Source organism: Miniopterus schreibersii (assembly GCF_964146895.1).
Source record: "Miniopterus schreibersii genome assembly, chromosome: 10".
Classification (NCBI taxonomy): domain Eukaryota; kingdom Metazoa; phylum Chordata; class Mammalia; order Chiroptera; family Miniopteridae; genus Miniopterus; species Miniopterus schreibersii.
This window is the reverse complement of record NC_138110.1, coordinates 2,830,608-2,847,298: the sequence shown is the minus strand read 5'-3', so window position 1 is coordinate 2,847,298 and position 16,691 is coordinate 2,830,608. Positions and strand designations below refer to the sequence as shown.

The 16,691-nt window shown below is 52.9% G+C and overlaps 1 protein-coding gene across 1 annotated transcript in view; it reads left to right on the top strand.

The window, feature by feature from the left end:
* Positions 1 to 16,691, top strand: part of PHACTR3 (phosphatase and actin regulator 3) — a 114,541-nt gene that overhangs the window by 86,061 nt on the left and 11,789 nt on the right. The window contains exon 8 of the mRNA XM_081149409.1: positions 6,073 to 6,226. Coding sequence (XP_081005535.1) covers positions 6,073 to 6,226 — 154 coding nt within the window. The remainder of the gene's footprint in view (positions 1 to 6,072; positions 6,227 to 16,691) is intronic.

The window sequence follows — 16,691 nt, the reverse complement described above, 5'->3', positions numbered from 1 at the left end:
CCGTGAGGGAGTGTCCTCCTCGAAAGATGGGAGACACATAGGGAGCCCCACAGTGGGCTGTTCCATCCACCTGGGGCATCTCAGGGGGTGCAGGGCGGGGCCTTCAAGCAGAGTGTGGTCTCCCTGAGATGAGGTGGAGGTCGCAGCCTGGGCTGCTCAAGCAGCTGGAGTTTATAGGACAGAGACCTGGGCAATGAAGTGTGTGTGGAGACTGTTGGCCGAGACTGGGCTGTGCCGTTGCAGCCCGCAAGACTTAGCACCTGTGGGCGTGAGGGCTGACTGGTGATCCCAGAGGTCCTGAGATGCTGGGGCGAGGCCCGGCCCCGACAACCCCATGAGAACAGTCCCTTGACTCCCCAGAAACACCAAGCTTAAGGAGAAAGAGCGTGTCTTGGAGTGAGGCCACATTCATAAACCGCGGTAGACCTGCCCTTGTGAATGTGTCTGGGGCCTTCAAAGACAAGGTAAATGAACAGATGGAGTATCTGAGCAGAGAAACAAATGATCAGAGAAAGCCCACTGCAAACTCTAGAATTAAAAAGTATAATCTGAGATGAGGATTTCACAGCAGACTGAAGATGGCCCCACAGTGTCCCTGCTTATGCCAGACAGGCTCCAGGACGGCTCTCCCACGGGGCTTCTGCAGCCAGGACAAGGCAGCAAGCCCTGTGGCCCTCCCCTCTCCTGGTGCCTTGCCTCCTTCCCCTCCTCCCGCTCAGTGTCAAAGCCTCACACTTGAGCCTGAGGACCAAGCCCACCAGGTTCCAGCGTTGCCGTTTTGGGTGGGAAGCAGCTGCCTTAGCGACAGGGGGATACGCTGGCATCCTTGCAGCAGGGCTTCGCGTATCTCCGTAATTATCCTCGGGATACTTTCCAACGTGGGACAGAGAAAGACAGCTCGTGGCGAGTTTATTTTTACCTCCGGAGCTTCTCCGCCTCCTGTTCTCATTTGTATGGGACCCTTTTACATTCCCTCCTCCCCAAGGGGGTGCCCAGAGCGGGTTCTGAGAGCGACAGCAAGCCGAGGAAGTGGGGTGGAGCGGGGCAGGAGCGCCTGTGGAGCCCTGAAATGGGCAGCGGCCTTGGCTGAGTCCTCCCCTTTCCAAGGATGGAGCTGATGGAATATTCGTGCCTGTGCCAGGAGATACAGAATGAGGACATTCCCTGCAGCTTCAGTTAAAGGAGCAAAACAAACACCCCCAGGGGGTCCACTCAGGGCCCGCTGGACCCACACTCGGAGAACTGCGGCCTCTGGAAGGAAGGGCTGGGTCCATTCATTCTGCCCTGGAGCCTGAGGCAGGCGTGAGCGACCGGCTGCAGGCCGCGGGGGGTGCGCCGCTGGGGGGACGCGGCCGGTGGGAGCCCGCAGGTGCGCGCTGCAGGCAGTGTGGAAGGGGGACCGGCGGGCGCTAGTGGTTTCTCCAGAGGGGAGGGAGAGGAGGGAGGGGAGGGAGGGGAGGGAGGGGAGGGAGGGGTCTCCTTACTACAGCTGTTGGCTTTAAGTTGTTTGCGAGGGGAGTGTGGCTTCCGTAGCTGGGGAGGAAGCATGCCTCTCTGAGCCAGCTCGGCTGTGGCCCGGGTGGCTTTCGTCTCCGTCATGAATTCACCGGTGACAGCCTGGTGAGCCCCCTCCAGCTCCGGCGGTCAGGGCCAGGACCCCAGAGGTCGAAGGGGGTCTGTTGAGGTAATTATATGGTTTTTCCTTTGAAGTTTGTTACTTTGTTTGAAAAGCAATCTGTTTCGTTCACCAATGTACCACCTCGCCTCACCTCCCAGTTGGTGGATTAGCACTTTTATCAGTTGTCAAATTTGATTTGCTGAAATTTTTAGAATTTTACATCGAAGTTTGTGGGGCTGTTAGTCTTTAGTTTTTTTTTTTGTTTTTAATGTTTTTCATAGGTCGATGCTCAACCACTGAGCCATGCTGCCCAGGGTGTCTTTAGTTTTAACTATCTCCTCTGGTTTTGACATCCCAGTAAATCCTAGCCTGATGGTATGAGTTTTAAGTATCCCCTTTGTTTCAGTTTCCTAGAATAATGTATATAGAACCAGTATTATTATTCCTCAGTGTGTTTCATAGAACTTAGCAGAGCATCCATCTGGCCCTGCAGGGGTTTTATTTGTATGTGGAGGAAGGTTTTCTTAACTAGGAGTCTTTTCTTAATAGAACAGCTCTATTCTGGTTATATATTTCTTCTTGAGTGAGGGTTTGGGCAGAGTCAGATGGAGATTCACCCCTCCACTGCCCTGCGCGGGCGATTGTGTCTTTTCCCTCCTGTCTCGGATAAGTCTGGCTACAGTTTCATCAATTTTATTGCTCTTCTCAAAGAACAAGCTTTTGGTTTCAAATATTTCCTTAATTTTTTATTTTATTGGTTTCTGATATGATTCTTATTTTTTCTACTTCCTTGGTTTTTGTTGTTTTTTAAATGTTTTTATTGATTTCAGAGAGAGGAAGGGAGAAGGGGAGAGAAATGGAAACATTAATGATGAGAGTCATCGATCAGCTGCCTCCTGCACGCCCCCTACTGGGGATCGAGCCTGAAACCCGGGCATGTGCCCGGACCAGGAATCAAACCTGACCTCCTGGATTCTAGGCCGACACTCAACCACTTAGCCACACCGGCCAGGCTACATCCTTGGTTTTAATTGGCTCTTTTTCTAGTTTGATAAGATGGACCCTGAGGGTACTGATTCGAGACCTTTCTTCTTTTCTAAAGAGACATTTGGTGCTGTAAATGTTTCCCAACACCGTGATGATAGGTTGCCTTTTTATTTACTTCAAAATGCTAATTTCCCTTTCAATTTCTTGTTGGAACTATGGGTTAGTCAAAAGTTTTAAGGAGTTGGGTATTTTTCTAGAGATCATTTTATTATTGATTTCCAATTTAATCCCACTCTGAGCAGAGAACATACTTAGTATGACCTGAGTACTTTTAAATTTATTAAGACTTGTTGTATGGTCCAGAATGTAGTTTATCTTTGTAAATGTATCATGTGCCCTTGAAAAGAACGTGTGTCTTTTGGTTTGAGGTAGCATGTTTTTCAAAATGTTAATCAAGTCAAGTTCTTGAGCTTGGTGTCCACTCATCTTTATCCTGACAGAGTCTGTCTGCTTGTTCTGCCCACTGCTTAGAGGTTTGGCATCTCCCACTGTAACTAGACTTAACTGTTTCCTCTCTGTCCTATCAGCCTCTGCTTTATGTACTTGAACCTCTTAATAGGGTCATAAACACTTAGGATTGTTCCCCTCTCCTGAAGTTGTCCCCTTATCATTATGAGAGACCCCTCCTTGTTCCTCGTGGGCCTCTTTGCTCTGAAACCTACGTCGTCTGTTATTAATAGATCAGGTCAGCTTCTCTTTGACTAGTCTTAGAATGGACTATCTTTTTCCCTTATGTCCTTTTACTCTATTTGTGTCTTTTTATTTAAGTCCTTTATTTTTAAATATTTAACTTAAGAAAACTATAAATCGGTGTAAAAAAAACACTGGAAACTAAAATGAGTAATTTAAGTGGTTCGTTCCTGGCATTACTCTGCTGATCTACAGTAAGGTTTTATATCCTGACAAAATCAGATGCACACACATCTGTGCTTCTGTTTGTGTAAAAACATACCTTTCTTCGTCTTGCTCTTCTCGGCAACAGCGTGACTGTCCCTTTGTCCCTTGAGGATACCTGCCACACTGTTTTCATAGGCTCACAGTATTCAGGTGGTACAGATGCCCCGTCGTTTCACAAGTCTCTCTTGCTGGAAATCTAGGTGGCTTGATTTCTTACTTTCATGAATGAGGCTGGGTGGCCACTCTGTAGGCATTTTTTATGTGCTCATACCATTTGTTTTGGGCTGCAGACTCCTGGAAGTGCGATTTCTGGGTCAAAGCTCAGAAAACCGTGTGTTTGGGCGCCTTTGGGAGGAGGATTGCTTGCTCCCCAGTCTGGAAAAAAGGGTGCTCAGGCCTGGTTCTCGGCCTCCCACCTGCTCAGTGAGCTCTGGGCCTCGTGCTTGGCCAGGTGAATCGCAGCAGTTGGGCAGATGCACCACTCACTCCAATTCATGAAAAGTTCATTTTAAGCTACTTGTCTGGAAATATCCTTTCCTGACTTTTAAGTAACAAAACCCAGTAACCTCCTGATGCCTTGGGAAAACCTGAAGAGTTTTTATTGCGGCCCTACTGTGTGCCCGGTTGTGCTCGTGGAAGCTGGATGGTGATCGGAGGACTTGCCCTGCGCACAGATTTTACGTGGAGTGAATTCTGAATTATATCCAGAGATCTCTCTGGTGGTGAAAGGGTCTTCATTTAAGGGCAAATGCGACTAAAGTTTGTAATGACAAGCTGGAGATATTTGCAGTAGGATTTAGGAACTTCATCAAAAGCTGAAAGGATTTGCCAGTCAGTGTAGTTTTATGGTTACACATGTAGTTCTCTGGGAACGGCAGTCTCTTCCTGCCACGGATTAGACCCCCGACATCTTCGAAGGCATGGCCCCGAGGCCTTTGAGGTGCCTTTGCCTCACGGGCGCCACCAGAGCCCGCAGTCAAGATGAACTGAAAAATGCTGTGGCCTCTTCCGGGGCTTTAGGACCCCACAAGGACAGGATTGCAGTCCTTTAAAAGCTGTTAAAACATTCAGGCTGGAGCCCTTGCTGGAATGTTTTCTCAGGCCATTATTTCTCTCTATATAACACATAAATAGTTTCTATCAGAAACTCAGCCTCAGCTGAGGCCAGCCTTCTGTTAAACTATCATGTTATTGGATTTGGTTCTCACTTCTGTTTTCGTCTCCCACGCAAGGCGCTGGCTTTCTTTTGGGAGCCATTTCTCTTAGTTTGCCTCCGTCCTGTCCGGGTGGCTCAGGGCTGGAGCGTCATCCCTGCCCCAGAAGGTTTTGGGTTCTATTCCCTGTCAGGGCACATACCTGAGCTGTGAGTTTGATCCCTGGTCGGGGCCCATACAGGAGGCAACTGATGGATGTTTCTCACATCAGTGTTTCTCTCTCTTCCCCCTCCTCCCCTTCCCCCTTCTCTCTCAAAATCAATAAAAAAAAATATAGATCCTCAGATGATTAAAAAAAAAAAAAAGTTAAAAAAAAAGTTTGCCTAATTCTGTGGGAGTGACCATGTGGGGGGGTGGTTTGAGCCCCAGGATTTAAATCTGTGCCCCTAGTCAGGCTGCAGACACACCCCCCGCAAGCCTGCAGCCTGTGACGCTTTGCCGTTACCGGCCCGTAGTCACCATCTGCGAGGGGCGGGTGGGACTCTGCCATTCAGAAAGCTCAATGGGCTGCACACCCCACTTCCCAGGGCACTAATGAGTGACCCTCCTCTGCCTGTGAGGGCAGCCACACCCCAGTTCTTCTCTTAAGTGAGTCCAGACGTCCTGTTCCCCACGACCTTCCTTGGCCCGGACTCTACCCGTCTGGGCATGTGCAGGGCACAGGCCAGCCTCCTGGGCCCCGAGCCAGCCCCGGTAACCCACTCTGCCAGCTCTGTCCTGGACCCCAGAGAGCAGACTGCGGGTGAAGTTCGAGTCTCACGGGGGACACGGTATAAGTTATAACAAGCAGGAAAGAGGCAGGTGAGGGAGGAATTAGTCGGGACATGACGGTGACGGGAGGCCCCGAGGCCCTGTCTGAGGAGGTGGTGATGGCTCAGCAAGAGGCCAGCCCTGGGCCGTGTGGGCAGAGCACATCCAGGGAGGCGACAGACATGGACACAGACCCGGGGGGGATGTTCTAGGAACTGAAAGTCACCTGGCCAGAGGGTAACGGGCAATGGGGAGGGTTGCCACAAATAAAGTAAGTTGTGATCCAAACATGGACACTTTTGAACGAAAAAGTGGGTACTATTAATAATCACCTTGGGGCAACTGTTGTCACCCAGCGCTGTCTGGAGGCCTGGGCTGTGTGCTTCACCCCCACCATGGGTCACAGGAGATGGCACAGTCTCCATGCTCCTGTATCGCCCACTGTTCCCCCAGCTGACAGTGGCCCCTTCCTCTGGCAGGTGGGTGGCTGCAGTGACAAGCCTGCACCTCACTAACACCTGTCCCCTCCCCTCCACGCCCCCCCAGGAACGCTGCCGAGGAAATGCAAGAGGGAACTGCTGGCCGTGAGGCTGAGGAACCGGCCCAGCAAGCAGGAGCTCGAGGACCGGAACATTTTCCCCAGGAGGACAGACGAAGAGAGGCAGGAAATCCGGCAGCAGATAGAAATGAAGCTCTCCAAGTAAGTGGCCGCGCGGGGACAGCAGAGGCTGGCCCAGGCATCTCCACGTCCCCGCTCGCCTCCCTGGGCTAAGGATGCGACACCCACTGCGGGCCGCTCAGCCTCGCCCCTACCCACGCCGGACCTCTGTCGTGGGTCGTCCTGGGCAGTCACGTGCTCAGCAGCATCCTTGGCCCCTACGCCTGACGTCCCCTGGCGGGAACGGTACACAGAGCCCGCCACCGTGCTCACCGGGGCTGCTGCACTGCTCTTGGAAGCGGCCGGCCTGGTTCCATCTCGGCCCCGTCGCCCCAGCTGCCGCCACCCAGCCCCGCCGCGGGCGCTCACCTGTCAGCACGTTGCGCCCAGTCTCTCAATCACGTGCGATCACCTGAGGCTCGGTTGGTCATTTCTCGTTTCTTGTGCGATCCAGCATTGTTTTCAATGCTTCTCAGCTTTTTGGTTTCTCCGTTTCATGCACTTTTCTTTATTGGACTGATTTTAGGAGTTTCCTTTGGAAGTGATGGCTTCTGACCCCTTCCCAGTTCTGTGAGCTACACAGTCCTCTCTGTGTGAGGCTTGTATTTTCGTTTTGTTCACGCTTCCCGTGGATGTGCAGAGTTTCTCACGTTTAAGGTCATAGGTCACCAATCAGATGCTTTAGGCTGCGAGGGGCAGGTCATGACTGTTGTGGCTCCGTGGACCCGTGGCTCCTGTAACCACAACCCTGCTATCGTAGCACCACCACAGCCATGGACTGAATGTAGTGAATAACTGCGCCAATAAAACTTTATTTACCAACACAGGCCTGAGGGGCAAAGCTTGCTGACCTCGGTTGGGGTGTATGGTTCACACGATCTTTGCCGTGTTTGAGAAATCCTTCCCCAGCCAGAGGTGAAAAAAATATTTACTCATGTTAATATTTTCCTAGCTGCCTTCCAGCCATGCTAGTGGGTCAGTTTTTTATTCAATAAAGAAGCCATGCTGTCCTTTAAAGTGGAGCATTAATTGAGTTAATTTAAAGAAAAAATACTAACCACGATAGTCTGTGGTTCAGGTATAGGGCGAAGCGGGCGGCCGAGCTCGGCGTGCAGGAGCCGGCCCTGCCTGCCGTGCGGGCCGGTGGGCCCAGGACGCCACCAGGACAGCCTGTTTCCTCCGTTACCTGAGGCTGTGACTGCTTCTACACCTTGGCCTAGAATGTGGTAGGAGCTCCGTGGACTTGGTCATGCGTTTAAAAATGGAAAAGCAATCCCGGAATTAGACTCAGGAGCCAGTGAGAAACCCGGCAGAGGTCAGATGCAGCCTCCTGCCCCGGGGTTGCTTTCCCACAGAAATGGTTTAATTGGAGCCCTTTGTCTTTGTTTTACCTCCTTTCAGAGGTTCTCCTGCCATCACTTGCTGAATAATTCAGCCTCTGGTTGCCACGGCAACGTGCCCGTTCCCCTCGCATCCTGAAGGGCAGTTGGTGTTTTTATTTCCAAACCCTTAAAATTTGATCCTTTGGGTGCTCCTGGGGCTTTTCTGGTTGAAGTCACTGTGTCCCCCCCGCCCCACCCCCAGTGACACCCTCTGCTGGATCTAGGGACCCAAGTAAAGTTAGTGTCCTTAGGAGGAGTGAAGCTCTGTGACGGTGATTCCCACCCCCTTCTGTATGGGGCTCAGCTCACACAGAGGGAACCGACGGAGCTGGGGACTCACAGCCCCCATGCTCCACACAGTAGGGGCGCCTGCAGTCAGGGTGCCTGACATAATTTTTAAGGTCTGACCCCATGCATACCTGTTGCTTACATTCCCTCATTTACTTTAATCCTTATAGGAACCCAAGAAAGTCGATGTCACTGTCATCTCCATTTTACAGAGCAGAAAACCGAGTTGTCTTTTCTTTTTAATTTTTAAAAAAATTTCCATTAGTTGATATCACCATTACATTAGTTTCGGGTGTACAGCACAGTGGTTGGACATTTCTATGCCTTACCAAGGGATCCCCTGATAAGTCTAGTACACACCTGGCACCATACATAGTTATTAGAAAATGACTGACTGTATTCCCTATGCTGTGTTTTATGTCCATGTGACTGCTCTGTAACTACCAACCTTTACTTCTCAAGACCTTCACCCTTTTCACCCTTTTCACCCAGCCCCCAAGCCCCTCCCATTTGGCAACCGTCAGTCTGTTCTGTGAGTCTGTTTCTATTTTGTTTGTTCTTTTTAGATCCCACATATAAGTGAAACCATATGATATTTGTCTTTCTCTGGCTGGCTTATTTCACTTAGCATAATACCCTTTAGGTCCATCCATGTTGTTGCAAATGGTAAAAATTTATTTTTCATGGCCGAGTAATATTCCGTTGTATATATCCACTACATCTTCTTTATCCACTTGTCTGTCAGCGGACACCTTCGTTGCCTCCAGATCTTGGCTATTGCAAATAATGCTTTAATGAACATAGAGGTCCACGTGTCTTTTCAAATTAGTGTTTTGGATTTTTTCAAATAAATACACAAAAGTGGGATTGCAAGGTCATATGGGAGTTCTATTTTTAATTTTTTGAGGAGCCTCCATACTGTGAGAAAACTAAGTGAGAGGTTAAGAAACTTGCCCAGGGTCACAGAGCTGGGGGGGTGGGGGGGTGCAGCCCCAAGAACACCACGCTCCCCGCCTCGGATGTGGCATTCTAGAAGGGACAGCCCCACCCACCCCACCTCATTTACCTTAGTCACAGCTTTGCCTTTTCCTGTATTGATTCCTGTATTGATTTGGCTCCTGGGGCGTGTTCAGACCTCCCGCAAGCACTCCGGGCCTCGGGGTGCAAAGTGCTTTGTGCCTGTATTAGGGTGGGGGTGGGACGTGATGCCATTGTCCCCCAGTGCGGAGGCATGGGGAGCTAGTGAAAATACCCAGAAAGATTTCTGGCTGAGCAGGGGCTTTGAGGAAACACAGGCGGGTCCACCCCCAGCCTTCCTGTCACAGCTGTGAGGCTGTGCAAACACCGTCTTCCAATCTCCCTCCTGGTTGTAAAGTGGCGGCTGTGAGGGCGCCTTCCTCCTGGGGCCCTTTGAAGGTTCCAGGTCAGTCTCTGGAAAGACACAGAAGCATGTTCCTGGCAGGAGGCGCTGGGCGGAGGGGACAGAGCTGCTGCTGCTATGGTCCTGGCCAGCAAGTGGGCTGGTTGTCACCTGCATGGGGTGGGGTGGGGGGCGCAGGGCTCGGTGAGGATGGAGGGAGCTCACGGGATGTGTCCGAGCAGCTCCTGGGGGTGGCAGCGCAGAGAAGCCGCGGGCCAGGTCGTGGTGCTCTCGTCTTGGTGGTGGTTGTCGTTCGTGACTGGTGTGTAATTTGCCTGGAGACAGAGCCAGGCGAGCACAGCCTGAGCGATGCTGGAGCCGCCTGTGAACTCCCGGGCGGGGAGGGGGGTGGGTGGTCCTCTCTGGGCCCAGGGGCGGCGTGAGGGGCTGCTTCATGATCAGGTGCGTCCTCCAGGAGCGGGCACCTAGCGTGTCAACACAGGCGGTCCCTGAGCCCGGAGCTGTCCCTTTGAACATCCTGTTCTGCAGCTGGCACAGGCTGCCAACCGCGCGGCCGCCCGGAAAGCACAGGCTCGGGGAGGAGCGCTGAGGGCTGCACCCACCCGGCTCAGCCTGCGCACCGCGAGGCCGGGCGCCGGCTTTACAGGCGGGGAGGGGCGCCGCGGCCCAGGCATTGCCCTCGGTGCCTCCTACTGAAGCTTCGAGGAAAGCTGCGCGCAGGGCTGGCGCCTCGGTTCTGAGGACACAGAGTTTTCAAAATTCAGAAACCTTTTTTTTTCCTGCGCTTACCAGAAAAAGAGGGAGGCAGGGACTTTAAATTGCCAGAAAGGAAGCCGCTCCCTTGGGAAGTGTGGAAGCTTCATTGCGGGGTGGGGGGGGGGCTGGGTCCTAGCCCCGGCCACTGGTAAATGTTTGCTGATTTCCCTCCTCCGCCTGCGCTGGGTTGGACCCCAGCTCATCCTGAGGGACTGGAATCCGGTCCCTCAAGGTGCTGTCCAAGATGGGAGACAGAGAACTGCGGTTGTTGATAGTGGCCGTTGCTGGCGTTGGCGCAGTGTCTTGCGTCCCCGCTTCCTGCCGAGCGCCTCGTGTGTGCATCTCCTTGGAGCACCCTAATGGTCCTGTTTTTGAGACGAACGCTGGCCCGGAGCAGAGGGGTCGCCTGCCACTGCGCACGCAGCAGGATGGGTGGGCGCTGGTCGTCTGACCCCTGCCCATTCCCACATCTGACTGCGTCAGGGGCTTTGCGCGAACACGGATTCCTGGACCCCCTCCAAACCTCCTGAGTAGGAATCTACACTTGAACAGTCTTTCTCGCCTGAGTGTCACCGCCCATGTATCCTACACTGTGCCCCCTTCCTCAGGACCTTGAAAGACTGTTCTCTGAGGCTTTAGGCTCAAATTAAGCTGTGCGTCTACACACAATAGTGGCTTATTAGTTTCTCAACAATGCACATTGTATAATTGTTTCTCTTTTTGCTTTAGCCACCAGGAAGCTCAGCCAAGTTTGCAGCTACCTGTGGCAACTATGTTGTATCATTCTGGGTGTGTGCCTTGTTTGACCTTCTGTTATGTGCCCTCTGCCTCCGTTTTCTCAAATCTTTATCTTTATGTGGTATATTTTTCTATACATGATTTCAAGTCCATTTCTAGATTTTATTATAAAAATGTTAGTAAAAATACACATTTTCTATGGTGGCCTTTTTAGCATATGTGAGATTTTCCCACACAATCCCATGCTTCTGGCATATTCATAGAGTTGTGTATTCATCACCACAATTTTAGAACATTTTCCTTACCCCCAAAAGAAGCCCATCACCCCTCAGCTGTCTCCCCAGTCCCTGGAGCAGTGCCCAGGTCATGGGGCATTTTTGCAGTTGTCACCAGGATTGAGGGGGTGCTACATGCCAGGCCAGCCCCAAACATTACCAAGGGTTAGTGTCACCACCATCATCTCCATGGGCCTCAAGATCCTCACCATCATCACCATCTTTTTTTTAAAGATTTCTGGGGGCAGTTTCAAAAGGCTGGAGTTTGCAAATTTGTGATTTTAAAAAAAATGTTTTTATTGATTTCAGAGAGAGGAAGGGGGAGAGAGAGAGAGAGAGTCGATCAATGACTCATCATTGATGTTTCTGCCTCCTGCACGGCCCCCCTCTGGGGATCGAGCCCCAAACCGGACCGTGTCCTGACCGGGAATTGAACCTCGATCTCCTGGATCCTAGGTTGATGCTCAACTGCTGAGCCACGCTGGCCGGGGTTCATCATTTTTGTCAACCGCTTCATCACCATCCTCCACATTATCTCCTTTGACCTCACGCCTTTGGCCGCATTGTCGTCAACACTGTGGCATCACCTTCACCTTGCTCCCTCACCTTGTCCCCTCCATCGTCGTCGTCATGATCACTAACGCCTAGTCTTCGTTACCTGGGTAGGAACCGCTTCAGAAACGTGGGCTCTCAACCCCCTTGATGTACAGGGGCTTCCTTTCCATGGCCTGGGGAGCGAAGGCCCCTCTGAAGCCAGCAGGAGCCCCCTGCAGACTCCTGCCCGGACAGAAAGGGAAACTAAAGTGGGTAGCTGAGTGTGGGGTGGGGCCAGGATGTCACAGACCCTGCAGGTCCCGCCCGGGGCCCCACCCCTCAGCAGTGACCTGGTGAGGTATGGCCACCCCTTGGCTGGCATGGGCAGAGTCAGGCTCTTTGGCTTTTGAGCTCTGGGAACCAAGGAAATTTGTGTTCTGCAGTGTCTCTGCTTTGTCTCCTTTGTGATGAAGCACATTTTACCTGACTTGCTTCCACAGCACGGGGCACATGATGTGACCGGGCTTCAGCCTCTGCTGGGAAACCTCGGGGCACATGGAGGTCAGGTCCGTTCTGTCCAGATCGACCCTCTCAGGCCCTCACTCGATGCCACCTGCCCACTGCTGTGGTGGCGAGAGGCCTGCCTGCGAATATCTCATAGCCTCGAGGGTCAAGAGGACAGGGTTTTTAGTGCACTTTCAAGGATTTACTACAAAACTGCAAAAGGAACGCATGGGACGGGGCTGTGTGCACGCCCTGTGGGATGTCCTGGGGAGGGTGACATGTCCCCACCCTGGAGGGAGGCAGGTGAGACCAGCAGGGTCTGGGATGTGGAGTGTGGCTCGTACACGTGCTACTTTTAGATGCAGGTAGCTAAGCAACAGAAAGCACTTCTAAATCAGGATAAATTTGATGAAATCTAAGCCTCAGAGGACATAGAACAGGCCTTGGTCTTTGGGGCAGCACTCTGGCTGTGCAGGGCGGGACAGCCACGGATGGGGCTCCCTGGTCCCTGCAGAGCAGGCCCGCATCCTTGGTGTCATCCCGTGGGTCAGCTGCTGTTTGTTTTCCTTGGTTGCTTGGGAATCTGTCCAGGAAGGTACAGCATGTTTTGTAAGAAAATGCAAGACATCCGTCTGCCTTCAGTGTCAATAAACATGACTCCCTAACCTGGGGAGGAGGTGGTCTGGTGGGGTTGGTCACCTGCTGGGAATGGAGGACTGAGTGAGCCCAGAGGAATGACTTGACCATGTGAGCTTGTGAAATGGGTGTGTGCCGCCCTCTCAGCTGTTAGCAGGGACTGAATGTACTGGCCCTGCTTCACCTGGACCAGGGCTCATCCTGTATGAGTGGCAGTTGTAGCAATGCTAGTGCAATGATAGCTCACTAACTTCTACTAAAGTTACATGCAGGGTCTGTGCTCTGCCTGCATTCATTGATGCCTAAGATGTAAATGCTCAGAGTGGTTAGCTAAGATGTGCAAAGCCACACAGCTAGGGGCAATGGACTGAGATTGGACCCAGGCTGGCTGGCTGGCTCTGGATGCCGGACCTGGAGCCACCCTGCCTCATGAAACAGTTGTAGACAGTCAGGCGTGGCATGGTGGTTCCACAGTCACTGAGGACCCAGGCTCCTTTATCTTCCTGCTCAGTTATTCTCTGTGGTCCAGTATGGCTGCCGGAGCACCAGACATATTCAAGTCCCAAAGGTGCATACATCCCAGCTGAGACAGCCCTTCAAGAAGGCTCTCCCCAGGAGCTCCTCAGCACACCTTTACCTGCAGCTCCTCCGTCACAAACTCTTCATGTGACCATCTTAGCTGGCCAAGGGCTGCCCTGAATAGAATCAGCTTTCTGATGTTCCTTAAGGGGAATGGAGGTTGGAAGCTAGCAGTCTCGGCACTGTAGGTGTGCAGATTAATTTTGTTGACTAGACAGATGGAAGAAATAAGGAATGAATGAACAGGTGGGAACGTGAGTGACACACATTCCTTCTGCCAGGTGGCGGCTATTTCTGAAGTGGTCTGGTCAGAGGAGTGTGCACGGAGAACCTGCCTGTGCCCCACGTCCCTGGCTGTCCGGTGTGGGACCCAGAGCATCTTGGCAGCTGTTGGAAGGCTGGGATGGAGGAGGGGGAGAGGGCAACTCTGAGCACCCCTAGGGTGACCTGGACAGCTAGCCTGTCCCCTCCTCAGTGATGACCCCCACCACGGCATTTCAGTTCAGGACAGACAGTCTGAGCAACCTGTGTGTGCCACAGTCAGTCCAGGGTCTAGGGAAGGAGGAAGAAACAGAATGGATGTTGGCACTGCCTTCAGGAAAAGGGCATGGGGTGGGAGGGGTGGGCAGAGATCGAGTAAGTGGGTGAGGGACATGCATGGGGACATGTGGCATGTGGGGGGACAGCAGGCCATGGTGCACAGGTGCTGTTGGGGTCCTGGATTCCCTGGGTGGTTATCAACCTCTCCTCACTGGGCTGGCAAGGGTTAGATGCCCCTCAGTAGCCCCAATGATGGCCCAGGTGCCACAGGCATTGTTTGGTGGGTAAGTGATGCCATTTCTTTAAAATCAAGAACGGACGAGTTGTGTGTCTCTCTCTGCCTTGCCATCTTGTCTAGAACTTGCTTGCTTGCCCCAGCATTACTGGGTCCCTGCCCCATGCCTCAGGCACTGTGCTAGACCCCCTTGACTCTCGCTCAGATGTGCTGAGGAGGGAGGGGTAGAAATCATGAGTCCCAGTGGGGGAGCCTGTTGGTCTAGGAAGGAGGGGCGCATGGACCTGGGGAGGGAGCAGGTTGTCCAGGCTTTCTGAGTCAGGGTGAAACCAGACCCATGTGTCTGGGCTGCCTGTCGCTATTTCAGCCAATTAAGCAGAGAAAGGTTGAATCATATATGAGCATTTATTCTGTTATTGCTGGCAAAATGGGAGAGCAGTGGGATTTGTCCACATAAAATTTGCTCTAACCTGCCCCCCTTATATTGGGTAGAAGGACAAAGGTTACATGGGGAAGTGGGCAAAAGGAATCAGAATTGGTATAATGGTTTATGGGTTACAGGAAACGCAAATGTGGGCTGGGGGTTGCAAAAGGGTGGGGTGCTCCCAGGTGGAGGGGATGGGAGCTGGGGGTTTGCAAATTGGTGGGGTGCCTCTGGGACTCCTTTGCTTCTGCAATAAAGTGGTTAATCTTTCCGTGATGATAGGTAGTTAAGGAGAATGGCTTTAGTTCCAAGGTCAACTCCCATGTCCTGGGACTTACAACTCCCAGGCAGGTTAGAAAGTGCCTTTTCTAATTAGAACAGAACAATCACAGTTAAAAGAACACAATCAATATTTCTTATAACTATAGCTAACAATTGTGGTCAAACGAGCATGACTAATAGTTCTGACCCCAACAGGGTAACGGGTTAGAGAGAGAGCAGTGGGGCTGGCCCTCTGCCCAGGAGACCTTCCCCGGGCAGGAGGGGAAGGGCAGGGAAGGCCTGGAGGGGCACTGCTGAGCAGAAGCTTGGAGGCGGAGCATGCAGTGTCTGAGGAGGGTCGGGAGGCAGGGCCTGGTACCTAGTAGGCTCTCCATAAATGTTTGTGCGCCACTCACCAAAGGATCTCAGTGCTGGGGAGCAGTCCGTGAGATGCATTATGGGTTGTTTTAGATTTTAAAATCTGAATAAGGGACAGATATACATGGTAGAAACAAGACAGTAACCTCACTCCCACTCACCCTCCGTGGAGCCCAGGGGTGGCTACAAGCGCATGTCGGTCACCACTCAGGACCTTTGAATGGAGAGAAACAACTGCAGGGTAGTCAGTGTGCTCCACCTGGTTACTGAGGGGCCGTCACCTGGAGGGACACCAGTCTCCTCAGGGAGGTGGGCAGAAATCCCTGATGAACTAGAAAGCCAGATAAAAGGAAATCATAAACATGATTCGTTCATGCCGAGAACACTGGATTCAGGTGCCAGAGGGCTGGAGCCCAGGCCTGGGCCATCGAGGGGCCGGCGTCTTGGTTTTCATTGGCTGGGCCAGGCAGCTGGGCCCGGAGGAGGCAAAGCAGGTGGTGGGGAGGCCGCACCTGGGCCTTTCCTGTGAGCTCCCCTGCAGCCCCGCCGCCTCCCCTGGTCGCTTTGGCCTGTTCTCTGTCCCTCGCTGCCCTCACCCTGCCCTTAGACTCGCACACGGTCTGAGACTGGTCACTCGTGTCTGGCTCGCTCTCCCTCACCCCACGTGCTCTGGGCCCCTCTCCCGCACCCTGCATTCCTCTCACCAAGAGCACCGGGCAGGGCTGGGCGGCAGGGTGCAACTTCCTGTCCACCTGGACAGAGAAGGGAAAGCACCTCTCAACACCTAAGTACCTGTCTGGTCCTGAAAGCCGGCGGCCTGGTCTCCCTCCAGCAGGGTCACTTTTTGGTCTGGGTCACCCACTGCAAGGCTTGCAGACCTGAACCGGCCCCAGCAGAGGAGAAAGGAGGCTTGATGGCAGGTGTGGCACATGTGGCAGGTGTTGCATGCTCAGGTGTAGCCAGAGCTGTACTACAGGGCTCCACATCAGTCCTGTCATTCTCACCACAACCCTGCAAGGGGGGCTGTCATCTCCTGCTTCCAGGCACACGCAGACTGCTGCCCTAGATGCGGAGGGCCAGTGGGCAGACCCCAGAGTTGTCCCCTGACTGGAGTGAGCACAGGAGGCTGGCTCCTAGGGCAACAAGGGAGAGCCCTGGCCTGACAGGCACTCCTGGGGCAGGACACCTTCCTGGGCATCAGGAAGCCCACAATTGGTAGTGAAAGAAGGGACCCTGCCCAAGCCCGGGGGCTTCCCAGAGGAGGTGAGGGCTGCCCCAGAGCTCAGAGTTGGAGCAGCATCCCCTGTGACCCTCGGCAAACTTGAGGAGGTGGGTGGGTTGTTGCAGTGACAGGGACTTCTGCATTTGGGGCACAGGCTTGGAGGTCCTGCAGTGATGGAAAGTTCAGTGTTCAGTGGTACTTGACTCTCAGTAACCTCGGGCCCTCGAAGGTGCAGAGTCTGCTGTGATTACTGAGCCCTCCCCTAAGTGTGCTGTGGACTTGACACCCTGAGTGATTCCAGGGAGCATCGCGAATGCACGTGCCCTGGAAATTGATGAAGCGGTCACCTTGTTTCCTTCAAAACCTCACCAAGA